The sequence below is a fragment of the Vespula vulgaris genome, chromosome 7 (genome assembly GCF_905475345.1).
Source record: "Vespula vulgaris chromosome 7, iyVesVulg1.1, whole genome shotgun sequence".
NCBI classification, from domain to species: domain Eukaryota; kingdom Metazoa; phylum Arthropoda; class Insecta; order Hymenoptera; family Vespidae; genus Vespula; species Vespula vulgaris.
In genome coordinates, this window is record NC_066592.1 from 7757501 (window position 1) to 7773177 (window position 15677).

The 15677-nt window shown below is 32.0% G+C and overlaps 1 protein-coding gene across 7 annotated transcripts in view; it reads right to left on the bottom strand.

Moving 5' to 3' along the window:
* The window catches only part of LOC127064991 (probable ubiquitin carboxyl-terminal hydrolase FAF-X), a 23162-nt gene extending 7649 nt beyond the window's left edge, over positions 1 to 15513 (bottom strand). The window contains exons 1-34 of one of the 7 annotated variants that reach the window (XM_050996751.1): positions 15097 to 15512; positions 13315 to 13526; positions 12865 to 13129; positions 12563 to 12788; positions 12340 to 12474; positions 12086 to 12242; positions 11570 to 11893; positions 11234 to 11491; positions 11056 to 11154; positions 10699 to 10970; positions 10412 to 10613; positions 9994 to 10323; positions 9532 to 9866; positions 9219 to 9465; positions 8978 to 9109; positions 8637 to 8906; positions 8336 to 8554; positions 7936 to 8242; positions 7561 to 7841; positions 7227 to 7478; positions 6477 to 7078; positions 6072 to 6245; positions 5863 to 6004; positions 5455 to 5759; positions 5128 to 5378; positions 4668 to 4843; positions 4365 to 4561; positions 4154 to 4281; positions 3878 to 4044; positions 3540 to 3790; positions 3219 to 3448; positions 2879 to 3081; positions 2477 to 2748; positions 1 to 2253 (exon numbers count right to left, since the gene is read on the bottom strand). The exon at positions 1 to 2253 is cut by the window's left edge and continues 1412 nt beyond it. In XM_050996751.1, the coding sequence (XP_050852708.1) occupies positions 2109 to 2253; positions 2477 to 2748; positions 2879 to 3081; positions 3219 to 3448; positions 3540 to 3790; positions 3878 to 4044; positions 4154 to 4281; positions 4365 to 4561; positions 4668 to 4843; positions 5128 to 5378; positions 5455 to 5759; positions 5863 to 6004; positions 6072 to 6245; positions 6477 to 7078; positions 7227 to 7478; positions 7561 to 7841; positions 7936 to 8242; positions 8336 to 8554; positions 8637 to 8906; positions 8978 to 9109; positions 9219 to 9465; positions 9532 to 9866; positions 9994 to 10323; positions 10412 to 10613; positions 10699 to 10970; positions 11056 to 11154; positions 11234 to 11491; positions 11570 to 11893; positions 12086 to 12242; positions 12340 to 12474; positions 12563 to 12788; positions 12865 to 13129; positions 13315 to 13380 (7620 nt within the window). In that variant the 5' untranslated portion in view covers positions 13381 to 13526; positions 15097 to 15512 and the 3' untranslated portion in view covers positions 1 to 2108. The other 6 variants (XR_007781883.1, XM_050996745.1, XM_050996746.1 and 3 more) reach the window with 6 other exon arrangements.
* Between the last annotated feature and the right edge of the window lie 164 nt (positions 15514 to 15677).

The following is a 15677-nucleotide window of genomic DNA, read 5'->3' on the forward strand; positions in this document are numbered from 1 at the left end:
TAACACGTGTTATTTAATAAGTCAGAGCTATGGCCAGTTGGTGTAAGATCAGAATTTTTCTTTGCACTTAATCGTTCCTTTTTCCCCCTACTCGCGTTCTTTTATTTATTTTATTTTATTTTTTTATTCTATTTTGCGATTTATGATCGAATGATCTAAGTTGATGTTTCTTTCTTTCTTTCTTTCTTTATTTATTTATTTATTTATTTATTTTTTTATTTTTTTTTCGTTCGTTCGTTCGTTTGTTCATTCATCCATTTCTTTTTTCTTTCTCAAGATTTTCAATAGACAATTAAAAACAGCTTTGTATGTAAAGCTATGGAAAGAAACCAGTCCTTGAAACTCTTTGAAACATTGTATATCAGAACGATACAAATTAATTATTCGATTCTCGCATACCATTCTATGTCTCTACCGTCGGATAATATATTTCGTTTTTTTTGAAGAGAATATTATTAAAATCTAAATCCAAAAGAAAAAAAAAGAAAAAAAAAAGAAAAAAGAAGAAGAATAAGAAGAAGGAAAAATCAACAATAACAACGATAACAGGAAAAAAAAAAAGAGAAATGTTCGATTAGCACTGTGGTCAATTTTGTTCTACATCATTACATAAAGTCACTTCGAAGGTGCGTCATTTTTACCCTGTCATAGCTCAGCTGCAGGTGCATATTATAAATCGATAAACGATTTTCCCCGATCGCTTTGTTTTTATCTTTATCTTTATCTTTTTCTTTTAGTTTTTTTTTTGTCCTTTTTTCTCTCTTTTTGTTATTTTTTTTTTCCTTTCGATTTCATTAAATTACACAAAATGTAAGCAATTAAATGTTAAAACGGCAATTCGATTCTTATAAGTCTACCCTAAAAATACGATGGAGTCGTACGATATTCAAGGCACAACTCTTTCAAATCGGTTGAACTGAAAGAAAGCACAATATAGGGACGACATCGGCATGATATTATGCATTTATTCGTACTCTGATATATATCTATATATATATATTCACACATATATATATATATTATAATAATCATAATAATAATAATAATAATAATATATATATATATATGCTTTTTTCTTTTTCTTTTTCTTTTCTTTTTAACGTTGGAAAATGTGTCCTTCCTTATTATTCTTTGAGATTAAGTACAAAAAATTTCTTCTTCGTTATACCGAAAGACTATGCGACAAAAAAATATTATTTCGTTTTGGGGCGTTAAAATCTTGTTACCACATGTTATGTTCTTTTCTTTTTTTTTCTTTTTTTTTTCTTTTTTTTTCTTTTTTTTCTTTTTTTTTTTTTTAATAAGTGACAAGCGCGTTGTGTAACCAAATATTTCCTATTATTATTAACAATCCACGCAGCGCACGAAAAAAATCGTGATCTATACGTTTGTCTTGTATTCGGTAGAGACAGAATATCCCATAACACTATTCGCTATACATTTATACAATCTTATCATATTCCTAAATTTGAATTCGCATGTGTTCATTGAGGCAAATCGAATTCATAACTTTTTCTTTTATCTTTTTTTACAACACCGTTGTTATTCTAGCAAAATGAATTGCGTAATTTTGCGAAATAGACACGAACGCGAATGAAATTTTTTATTTACTTTTCTTTCTTTTTTTTTTTGGTTTTTCCCCCATTTTATTTATTTTTTTTCTTTTTTTGTATAAAATAATATAGCTTTAATATATGGTTTAAGAATCGATTGAAACGTTGTATGTATGAAATTTATTATCCACGGCAATGTGTTTAGAGAAACGTAAAATGTGAAATAACTTTGAGACTGAAATTAAAGATATCAATTGTAGTTTACCTCAATTAACATGCATATATTCTGTCTTCAAACGAAATCGTCTTCCTAATTTCTTGCAGTGCAAATGATGCCACATCATATATACGAATGTAAAGTAACTGCCCACAGTGAAACTGACAGATTAATATAAGTTCGCGAAGTCCAATCACAAGAAACAATTTTTCAAGTATATTATATCTGTACATACGTTTTCCATTCAACACCAAGCTGCTGGCACAGTAATAATTAAAAGATTGAGACATGATTTCTCTGAGGCAGCAACTCAATAGGAGGTCGATATTTAGTATTCATTATGGATCCTGGCTTGTACTTTGGGATGACTCACAATTATGTGGACTGCGAATTTGATGTGCTAGAAGAGGTGTGTGAACTGGAGACGGTCCAGGCTGTGGCTGATCTTCTTGCATTTGTTGTATTACAGAAACTTCGGGATAACTAGATTGTATTAAAAAAAAAAAAAAAAGAAAAAAAAAGAAGAAAGAAGAAACAAACAAAAATTCGTTTAACAATGTGTAATTAAATGTGTTATTTTAAATATATATTCACAGCTCGTAGGAAAGCTGTTTTTATAAGAAAAAAATTTTTTTAAATAAAAAATAAAAAATAGAAAAAAAATAATAAAAAAAAAGGAGAATCAAATATTTCTTAAATACCTTACCCTATAGACGCAGATCCCCAAACTACACTACGACCAGATCGCAATAAATCTCTCGTTTGAGATTGATACTTTTCTGCTTCTTCTACGCAATCTTCCCTTGTATCTTCGAGTTCTGGTTCCATTTCAGAACAATAAACTACTGCTTTCTCCAAAGTCTTTTTAGCACTGTTACTACGTTCTAATCCAAATCCGTTCGTTGAATCATTGGATTGTGCTGGAGGAGACCAATTATTATATGGTAGTGTGTAGGGTGCTGTTGGTGGATATGGTCTCTGAAAAGAAATAAATAATCAATAATAAATATTCTTTTATACCTTTAACATTTTCTTATTTTTTGTATGTCTGCATTTAATATATTAATTTAATAATTAATCCAATATTGTAATTATCAATTTTATTTACTTTATCTAACTCATCGTGAAGCCATTCAACCGCATGCATCCATTTTCTTTTCAATTCAGATGAATGACACAAATACCGATGCGCAGCTCTACATTTGCTAAACAATTGTACCATACACTTTATACATTGGTATGCTCGTTTCTGTTGTTGATTTTTATATTTCTGTATTATATCAAATAATCCCTCTCTTTCTTCGTATAAACCTGCGAAATATTTAATACATATATTATATTATACCAATGTAAAAGTATTTCTTATTAGTGCAAATGTGTGTGTGTGTGTGTGTGTGTGCATATATCTATATATATATTTTTATTTATTTATTTATTTATTCATTTACCTTGAAGTGCTGTACAAATACGATTACTCTGCCAATTATCTTCCATAAGAAGTATAGCAAGAAGAAGATCCGTATGATGCCTTAATTCGTGTGCATAAACGAAACTTATTTGTAAAAGTAATTCGCTAATTACTGTTCGTGATAAACTGAAGTTTTCCCAACAACAGAACTGCAATAACTTGGTAGTATCTTCGGTAACATTAGCATCTTCGATCAACTTTTTCATATAACTTTTAATATAATAATAAAAACAAAAAGAATTTTAATAATAGTTCGAAAGATTAATAATATTAATTGTTTCAGATTAAACTAATGCCTTACCTATTTTCAACAAAAAGAAGTTCAGCTGCTTGTGGTTGAATAGGCATGAGATAGCCTGACTGGCACGATGAATCACCATATGGATTTGGTAAAGGTGATTCTTTCGAAGATATTCTCGAAGATACGTCGCAACAACGTATCAACATACTAACAACTTGATGGAGTTTTGTCAATTCAGGATATTGATATTTTATTGCTGGTCCAGGCCCTTCGTCAATCGCGACTGACATGAACGTAACTGGAACGTTAAGCTGAAATAAAGAAATTCAAACGAATTGTCAATAACTCGTATCACTTATACTGTCTTATTAAAATGAATAAAACCGGAAAAAATTTACCGTGAGCAATTGCATTTTCTCTTGCAATCCTAAATTAGCATACATGTGAAATAATGAAAAATAATGTGGAAGATGGCGACCATGATCGGAGATTTCTCTTTGGAGTAACGACAGTACCGCATGCATTAGATGATCGCTCAGTTTTGCAGTTGGTTCTACAAGTATATCTGTAAAAAACATATATATGTAGTTAAGTATATAATCAACGTATGCAAATATAAGTTGAATTGAATATACAAATAAGAGTTGAATATACAAAGATGTATGAATACTTACTTGGTGAATTTATACTAGAAGACATTGATGGGCTATCGTGTAATGAAAAATGTGCAAGACACACGACAATTTTAACGAAAGCTGTTCTTACTTCGGTACTAGGACAACTTAAAAGATATTCACAAAATCTGAAAATAATAAATTTCCATTGGTAATTATAAACATCATTTAATTATAAAAAATATATTTTTCTTTAAATTGATTTATATACCTGTGTGGATGATTCAGAAGAACATTATGAGCGAACCAGGAGCGTACTGCTTTACTATTACAAAGATGATGACATAAAATATCATTCCACTCTGTGGCTGCACCACGTAATGTTTTCTTAGTATGAAAACCAGTGAAGAATAAAAATCTTGACGCTAATTGAACTGCTAACATCGACAACTCCTCTGCTTCTGGGCTCTGTAATGTTTTTTCTTTTTTAATTAACTTTACTATTTTAACTCATATTTTTTTTGTATTTGATATATTTATATCGTAATAAGTTAATTCTTGGCAACAAACTTACGGGTTTTTCGTTAAGATATTGTCTGTTAATGTTATGATTATCAGAAGACACTAATTTTTTTATAAATTGAAAATATTCTGCACTAAATTGATTCCGATTATGCATAAACTTAATATTCTGTTTCCTCACACTGTATTCGATAGCTTGTGGCATTTTCATTACACCTAGCTTAGTATCTGCAAAAGTAATTAAGTACAATGTAATCGCATTTACATCATTCTATGTAACAAATATTAGAACATTTCATATTTTGTACATTCTATTAGTTTATAATTAAATACTTAAATAATATTGCAGGATATATTAAAAATGTATGTGTGTATATAACACTGTACTATTAACATGATATATAGTACCTATGTAAAATAGTCCCATGTGTCTCAATAATAATATATCACAGAAACATTGAATATATATAAAATGAAGATCAATTTATCCAATAATAAACAATAATACTTACATAATGACAATTCGTTGAAACTTTTCATTAAAGAATTTTCTTCTATGTCTAATCTGGTATAAAAAAGCATATACGCATTCCACCATCGTTTTTGTTTACGGTAACTGACACGCTTCGATATATGATCAAACACTTCACCCAAATAATCACCACCAAAGCATTGCGATTTCATTTCTTCTTCCTCTTCCATTTTACATTCTGTTACATCTCCGTCATCAAATTTATACCATTTAGCAGTACCATCGGTTTGTCTGTAATAATACAAATATTAGTTTAAAAACTAATATCCATTATTCTAAGACTAAAAAGTATATGTATGATACAAACCTATGCAAAATATAAGAATAATAATGACCACCACTAGCCTGGCCACTATGTACTACAATGCCAGTTAATTGATATTTTGTACAAGTTCCTTTTATAGATTCCTCATAATCACAATCTATGACTTCTCCTTCCAACTTAGCTAAGCCAGAGACTGTATATGGTTCCATATCAAGATCTCTTGGGAACTCGAAATAATCATTAAATTTAATAGCACAAACTCGTTCATAGTCATATTCAAACCTTTTTAGCTGTATCGCTAAAATAGGTGGCAGTTTTTTCACGCATAACCTCTTTACTGTTACTACCTAAAAACATAATAAACAGATATATATAGATAATTTTATAAAAACTCGTACAGTTATATAATATAGCCGTAAATAAAATAAAATTTTTATTGTTAAATCATACTTTTTTGTTGCATTTATCACAATGATAAGCATCGGCTCCTTCCAATAGTTCACCTTTCACATATTGTTCAAGAGAATCCAATAGATTACTATGATTCCTTATATCCACACTAATCACACTGAATGGTTCTTCTTTGGAATATCTGGAGGTAATGTAACGTGGTATTATAGTCTACCGAAAATAGGAGAATATAAGAATTAAAAAGGTACCTATGAGGGCAACCTTTGCAGATTTTTTGATCACTATATGAGCCACCAAGAATTTTACTCATTATTTGTTCATGCCCCAAAGCTTTGAGCGCTTCATCCAAGCTTTCCACTAAGCTCATAAAAAACTCCACTGCATCTTGCTGTTCCCTAAGATTTACAGGTTCACCCTGCAGTCTGTAATCATAAATTCAATATCCACTTATGAAAACATAACAAAATTATTCAAAATATTTGTCTGTATAGATAATAGAAACGACCAATGTCATTAATTTCGATATCTGTACATTAATTACATAACATATATAAAAATACATAATGTTATAAAAATCACTGTACTCGTAATACAGACATTAAAAATAGATAAAAATTGCTTTTTACTCGTTTACTTTTAACTCGTCCACTTACTTAAAATGTTTCCAAAGACCTCTTGGTATGTAATATTGTAATTTGCTGTAAGCCAAATGTCCAAATATTGCTTGCACTTGTTTTAAAATGCCGATATTATATTCCTTCCTTGATTCGTCAACTCCACACTTTTCTTCATTGGTGTCATTATCATTTGCTTCTATAGTTTGTTCTCCTTCGATTCTTTCTTCCCCAGAAAAATCTTCGTTTAAATCAGTTGCTGCTCCTTCCGCAGCTAATAGTCCAACTCTAATACTTTCAACCATGTATAATTGTTGTAATACTGAGTTCATATAACATGTAGCTCCTGCATTCTTCAAACCTACGAAGCCTTTAAGTGGCCTAAGCCCAACTGGTGGTAAATAGTCCCATTCAATTAATGGCTCATCTCTTTCCGAATAAAACATGTCAGTGAGCATCGTGACTAGAAGTTTCATGTTGGGTACACAGCCTGTACAAAGACCTACAAGTAAGTCGAATGCTGCGCTAGTTGACTGCGGAGTAGTACACACTGGACAAGCTTGCGATGAACTTAATTCTCCGGTACTACGAAGTTGCAACATTAGACGTGATGCAGGGAAGACGAAATCTTCTACTAATTCCTAAAATTAGCACAGAAGGATATTAATAACCATAAAAATATTAACATAGATTAAAATCATAGATTTTTGGTTTATATTGTCTTAAGACTTATCAGATTAGATATTGTAATAAAATGTTACTATTAGATATTTTATTATAGCGTTATACCTTTATCAAATTTATTCCATGTTTCTCGTCAGATCCAATTTCATACTTTTTACTAGCAGGCAAGAAGGCTACTAATTCCTTAGTAAGACTAAGGTGACCTTCGAGAACTGCCTCGTCCACATGACTTTCCCCTGATTCCTTAACACTATCTCTCACTTGTTTTAACCAAGTTATTTCAATATTTAGTAAGTTTTCTATAGTTGAGACAGAACATCCTGATATATGTGCATAATTTAACAGTCTACATAAGAGCTGAAATATGTAAAACATATTTATAAAAATGAACACTATTGTATACGTATGATCAATAAAACATCACGAAATCCATGATTACCTGAAAATACTCATGACACTGTTTTGAATTTTCCATAACTGTAGTATTTAAAACAGTAAAGAGTAATGTAATAGTAAATAACACTGGTGGGTTTACACTACGGCACCATGTCGACACAAGGAAAAATTGTTCTGCTGCCACAATTCTAATTGCTCTCGATGTACTCAGTAATACAAGGTCTATTAAAAACATATGCCACATTTTTTCTCTCAATAGAACATCGAATGCCGCCGAATTAAGCGCTAAAGCTATTGTCAAGACTTCCAACGCTTCTTTACAAACTGTTAAATATATATACATATACACATTAATAAAGTTTCTTTTCTTTTTAAAAAGATCTGTATTTTTTCTACATGTGTGATATTTATACATTACCTAATACATCATTATTATCAGGACATCTTTGTTCCTTCTGATTTAGTTCATGCATTGTATGAAGACTTTCAATGGATGCATTAATATTATTCAAATTTCCAGTTGATGCAGCCCACGCTAATCTAATTATGGCACGAATAGTGGCCACATCGGGTAAATCTCGTGAAAGAGCTAGCATAAAAAGCTGATGACACCTATCAGAATCAGTTCCACCAGAGAACATTCGTAGTGACAAAGGTTTTACTAAACGTGCTGCAACATTTCTTAGCATATATTCAGTGGTTTGATTAGGTATGCTTTGTAAAGCCTGTTTTAAAATAGTTACAGGATCTTGATTATTTTGTATGTGATTATTGTGATTTTCCGAATGTCCAGCTTGAACTTTATCTAATACACATACCATAATATTTCCAACTACTGTTAGTAAAAATTTGCAGAGTTTCAGCACTGTCAAATAGGCAGATCGTTTAGTAGTCTCGTCTGCATTTGGCAAAAATTTATTTTTTGTTAACATATCAAGTACAACTCCTACTTCGCCACTTTTAATAAAATTAAATTGAAACTTAAATGGTCTATCAGACAGAGGATCAGGAGCTGGCATCAACAATGCATATAACACCTACAAATTAAATATACCTAATGTTATATCTATTCAACGTGTGTTATTAGCAATTAATTATTTGTTTATACAGATTACTAACCTCTAAATTATATAAAACTTCACTAGGACTTGCAGTAAAAAATAAAGAATCTACTGTTGTGTTGTGTTCGTTACAATGAGGATTCTGTGAAGTTTCATCATCTTCATAATGGCCAAAAAGCCATTGTAATCTTGATACTGTCAAATTATCAGGTGGTACTAATTGCAAAAGATTTCGAGCACCATCGCGTAACTGAGCATGTTGCAATGTACAACCAAGATCTGCTAATTGGAAGAAAAAATTCACACACTGTGGTCTCTGTGACATAACCTGAAAAATATTCAAAGAGAAACTACACATGGAGCCGCAAATTCTATTTAAATGGATAAAAACTAACTTACCACTCCAGGTAAACTGTTCTCTACATTTGGCCCATCATAAGGATGATGCGGAGAACTAGTTGAACTATCTGAACTGCTATCTGGAGAACTAGGTAGATTACTATTTATTTGACTTAATCTGGCAGATAATAGCTGAAAAAAAAAGCAAATTCGACATTTTATTTTATCGTGTTATTATTTCAATTTTGCTTTCTAATAATGACGAGACATAATCAAAGTATAAAATAATATAAGTACAAACCATTTTATCTCTAAGTGGAATTTGAGATAACAATTTTCTATCATCCGCTTGTTCCAAGCCTTCGCCATTAATGAATAAATCGAGTTTCACATTTGTCCCAATCTCTCTCCCTTTCAATCGACGTAATATTTGACGTTTTAATGAAGCCAATGTATCGTTGCTATGTGTATATATCTCTATATCATCCGTATTACGAATATGATTTGGAAATCTAATTATAAGAGATAAATGTTTTCCACGAGCTGCTCTGTAATAAAATAAAACAGGATATGTAAATAAATGGAGAGATTATAAGACAATATTCAATTTTTACCTGTGTAATGGTAATATTTTTCGTTCTTCTGGAAATGCAGTGTCACATTCATTTATGTACTCTTGCAATACTTTCATTACACGACACATTTTTATAGCCTCTACTTTAATTTTATTTGACATTTGCTCATCCCTTTCTTCTTTCTTTCCAAGGTAAACCTTACTTAAGGCAGACACAGTATCATAATGAGTCTTTAATCTATCCATACATTCTGCTATATAATCATCATGAAACTCTAGTGCAGATGATTGCAGACGTGGTCCTAAATTAGTGTTTACTTCTTTTAAAAGTTCTATAGCACGATTTGCGATTTCTTCAGGACTATTTGTTACCACCTGTGATAATATTAGTAATAATAATGATAATATTAGATAATAAAGTATATAACAATGAAAGCATGAAGCATGTTAATAAAAATAAAAAGTTGATATTGATATAAAAAATATCCAAAGACACACATACCCGCCACAAATAATCAGTTCCAATCAAATCAACATCATCCATAAGTAATGTTCTTTTCTTTAGTATCAACTTTCCTTGTTTAGAATTAACAGTTTTAAAAAATCTCTCATAACACTTTATACCACTTTCAGTAAGTAACGTTGGATCTAACCGCAGTATATTATTTTCAAAAAAGTTCGCAGTTATTCCTGGGTCAAGATCCTGTTCTTCTCCCATAAGTTTAGAAAACCATTTGAAACAAGCCTCGCGATCTGAGACAAACACACCTTGTTCGGCTAAACATTGCCAGATTTGATTGGCTTGTTCTGCACATAACCATAACTGACCATCCTGTTAAAGAAAATTATAATATTTAATATCGTATATGTTGAAACTGTACATTTTAAAGCAAATAAGAAGACATATGAGCACAACATACTCTTAATAGAAAACGCAAAAAATTAAGTCTTTCGTGCACTTGCATAATATGATTGTATCGACCATCAGGCACAAAGGTATTTGGATCAAGGTCTGGATTCTCCTTTACCAATTGACGCACTTTGTCCATATAATTTGTTAAACTGTTAGTTACAAGTACTACAACTAAATGGTCCTGCTGTAAACGTTCTATAACATCCTGTCTGAAAAATAATAAAAAATAAAAAATAAATAAATAAGAAAAACTAACGGTAAGATTATATAGGTATACATGTTTTCTGTAAATACCTATAATGTAAATTATGGCTACGTTGATGAGCTGGATTAGAATTTGCTTCGTATAATAAACAAATCTCCCGGATTTGTTTCAGAGCAGGTAAAGCCCATTTGTCCCCACTTTTTAATTCTTCCACACATTTATCTAACCAGATTGTCTTTTGTGCATCTCTTTCTTGCGAACATGAATAGTCCAAAATTTTAACATGTGCATTCAATGCCTGATCCATTATCTCAGTGGGAACTTCGTCTGAATGAGCCAGATTCCAAAAAAGGGTTAACACCTAATAAATATAGCAATTAAAATGTTTCATTATAAACATATACAGAGACATTATATATTTAATTAAAATCAATAAATTTTCAAACCTTATGAGCCATAACTCCATCTTTATCGTCTTCTGCGAGTCTTCTGATCAATTCTAACAATTTTTCTCGCTGTTTTTTATTAGCAGTTTTCCAACTTGCCTAGAATATAAATAACGACAGTTGAATGATCACAATACTTAGTGAAAATGATACTTTTATATAACAATTAAGATTATACCTGAAAGCATTCAAACAGATGGTCGAGTTGTTCAGGACTAAAATCCCAAGCTAATTTAGCCAACAAATCATGAACATTCTTTACAATAGCTTCATGTTTACCGGCTTGAGCTGCCCATATGTTATCTAAGTCTTCTAATGTGAGGGCACGTACTTTTATAATAAATCGTAAAATTTTTTCCAATTTTTCTACATATTGTGGTTGATGTAATGAATCTCTCAAAACTATTTCCAATACTCCGTTATCTTTAATCCATTTCTGTAAATCAAACAAGTAAATTTTTGTAAATGTTAAAAAATTAAACATTAGAAAAGAAAATCGAGAGACAAAACTTACTGCCATACGTTCAGCAGTCAACCATTCTTCCTCCTCTACAGCTGTATTACGATGCTGATAATAATTCACACTTGTAATAACCTTATTTACTTCGTTTAAAGCATTCATTTTTCCATTAAAGGAAGATATTTGTAATAGTCTCAATATCATTTTTAATCTCAGTATTTCCAGGTTTTTAATCATTTCTTCTTGATGAGGTACTCTTGATACCAAACATTTTGCAGCTTTAATTATGGCTGATATGGCATCATTTTTTGCTTCATTTTTTGCCTCTTTCTTTAATTCATCATCAGTTAAGTTGTCCAAAATAACAGGTATCATTTCCTAGATTAAGAAACAAAATTTAATATATATATTATTCAATTATACATATATATATAATTTAATAATAATAATAGTAATAATAATAATAATAATAATAATAATAATAATAATAATAATAATAATAATAATAATAATAATAATATATTATGTATAACTACCAAAAAATTAATTAAAAATAACAATGATATTTACCACAATAGGCATAAGGTATTTTATTATTGTATGGACAGTCAATAATTCATAACATAAACCAAAAGGCCTAATCAGGGCATAGATTACTGGTACAGTTAAATTACGACGACTCTGAAATCTTGAGAGAAGAATTTCAAATCCCTTTAATCTTCCAAATCTAAAACACATCACATCGAAACAAAAAAAAAAAGATTAGAAAAACGATAATTTCATAACATGATATTACCTGAATGAAATAAGAGATTATAAAATACCTATTTATTAGATCTACAAGCCATCCACGAGGTGTTCTTGACTCAATGGGTGGACGTGCGTAAAGTTCCTCATCTGGAATATTACATCCAGGAGGAACAGTTTCGGATGCTCTTGCTGCATTAAATGTATGAAATCTGTGAAAGATTTTTATATTGTATATACATTTAATTATATTAGTAAATAGACAACCTTTAAATGTAATGATAAGATTCATAAACTTACTTATTACTGGGATCAAAAACCATTGCCAATAAATCAAGTAATGGAAACCAATCCTCATCTAATTTCAAAACACAGAGTTCCACTAAATGTTCACAATTTGCATTGATATAGTTGTGAATATGCGATTTCCAACTATTCACCGCATCGTCCGTCAATATTTTGGTAAAAGAAATTGTAAGCCCTTCACGAAAGAAACGCTGACACGCTTCGCTTTGTACATCAATTCCTAAAGTATACAGAAGATTAAAAAAAAAAAATCGAAATAAAAAAATATATAATAGGGATGTAAAAATATTACTAACCCTTTTTACAAAGCTCAATGCTAGCTTGTAAGAGGCACTCTAATTCTTGTTCAGGTAGGACTGGGACGACCCATCGTGAACTAGATATTTTTTCATGAAGAATGTTAAGTTTAGAGATAGGAAAATCAGGTTCTCTAAGGTGCTGATTACTGTCATCTACAGAAGTTATAGTATCGTTGACACACTCAGTTTGTACCACATTTTCTGCGAGGTGAAGACCTGACATTGAATCAGCTAATTGTTGTGAACCAGGTGGACTATGCATCTATTAAGTAAATTATAACAAAATATTTAAGAAATATAAGAAAATGAAGAGCTTGTATACGAATGATACGACAATAATATAAATTTATTATATGTTCCAAGAAACATTAGTCGCTTTATTTGCAATATCTTTCATAGATTTGCATATAAGTACACGTTATTAAATCATCATACAATTTTAAATACCTGTGAACTCTGCTGGCTATCGGGAGGATCTATTCCTACCCCCTGGCCCCTTGTAGCAATCGTCATTTTCTAGCTGTTCACTAGGCTCCAATTCTTTTAGTAATTCTTGGTCCAACGATTGCACCACCAATAACAAGCACTCGATTCATGTACTGACATTAAATATAATTATATCCTAAAGGCCTTGTTTCGATAAAGAATACCTACATTATCTGCAACAAAAATTTATCCAAACATTTCTGTTTTCATAATCGTATCAATATAAAGTCTAATAACTTAAACTGATAATATAAAGTTTACGAAAATCATGAGACCTTTGATCAAACATTAAAAAGATATACGAGTCATACAACGCAGATAATGAATTGCACATTAAGTGCAATTTATTACGCTCAATGAAAGCATTTCAAAATGTACAGTTACAAAACGGCCTTCTCGAAAATTAATATAAAACCGAAATATCGTTATATAAGTATTTCTGTTTCAAAAGACAAAAAAAAGATATTGCCGAAAATTCCACAACAGAGATCATTTGAACGCGTGCAAAATCACGACTGAATAAACCCTACGAACATAATGAAAAACATTAGAAAATAGAAAGGAATTATCAAGAAAGACACGACCTTTTCCATAAATTCGATAGAAAATAGGCTGTAAAACGATCGGCACACATAACACACAACGAAAGAGAGAGAGAGAGAGAGAGAGAGAGAGAGAGAGAGAGAGAGAGAGAGAGAGAGAGAGAGAGAGAGAGAGAGAGAGAAAGAGTGAGAAAGTGAGAGAGAACTAGAAAAGAGAGAAAAAAAGAGAAAGAGAAAAAGAGAGAGTCGGCACGAAGGACAGAAGGTAAAAATGAAAAATGAAAAGAATAAAAAAGGAAAAAAAAAAGATCGTCGAACCGTACAATATTAGATGAAATTTCCAAAAGATCGAAGAACGCAATCAGGTATAATGAAGACGAGAAAAAAAAACGTTGTCGTTCGAATATTTGGAGACGGGATGCAATGTGCGTGTGGAAGATGCTCGAGATATTACGAAGACGAACGAATCGGATGGAAAGATTGGGAGGAAGAAGTGAAGAATGAAGGAAGGAAGAAAGGAAGGAAGAAAAGGAAGGAAGGAAGGAAGGAAGGAAGGAAGGAACGAAGGAAGGAACGAAGAAAGGAAGGAAGAAAAGAACGAAGAAAGGAAAAAAAGAACGAAAAAAGAAAGACTCACGTCTGAAATCTGAAAAATAAATTATGTCGTGTCTCGCGAATGACTTCTCCCCCGCGGCGGGGTGTATGGCCGAACCGTCGAACTGTCAACCGAGCCTAAGCGAGGAAGATGGAACTCGCCGAGACGAGTCGCCGGTTCTTTGGCCGACCTTCTAGGAGGGAGTTCGGAGAGGGGAAGTTATACAAAAAGCGAAAAATTCCCTTTCGCGAGTTGGGAGAAAAATCGAACTGGATATATCAGCGAATTACGTAGAACGTTGTACTTACGAAGAGTGAGGAAGCAAGAGCGCGGAGCGAAGAGGAAGGGAGAAGGAGAGAGAGAAAAGAGAGAGAGAGAGAGAGAAAGAGAGAGAGAGAGAGAGAGACAGAGTGAGAGAGAGGGGAGGAAAGAGAGAGGGCGCAGAGAGAGAGAGAGAGAGAGAGAGACGATGGAAGTCTCGAGCTACCGAACAACGTTTCAATAGGAAGGATCCGCAACGTTTGTAGAACACGTCGATTCCTCAATAAGGAGGAACGTGGTTGAAGGTCGATCGTTCGGCGACCAGCTTAAAGGATTTTGACAAACCTCCCGCTCCAGGGAGCACCTATTTTCGCCCGTTCACTCGGCCGGGCCACCTCCGGACAAAATGGCTACCATCCTAACGATTGCCACTACGGTATTAACGAAAGAGGCGCGTATTTTATTTTACGTCGTCGTCCCGAAAACACGATATCACGTAGATTTTTAGCGCGATTATCGTCGACCGAACGAGGGTATTTTTCCGTTTCTCTTTCGTGTCGAGAACGCACCTTTACATAGTAAAGGGTAATAGAAATTTGTCTCTTGCACTTTTTGACGTGACGTTATGGAACTCACTGGCGAATCTGTAAACACGACTCTCGTGGCGCTAACGTTGCGTCCGTGGCTTGAAGTTCGCTCTATGAAAGCGCCATCGTCCTTCGGCATAATTCGACCGCTAAATTTTGAATTGTTATTATCGACGTTACGTTTTTTAATCATTGTTTTTCAATATTCGTAACATGTTTTTATGACGATAATTATAATAATAATTCTAGATCATTCTTAATCGTTTTATGATAAATTATTAAGATGATATAAACCGAAATATGATAAAAGTAGGTATTACGTCATACAAGCACGCATTT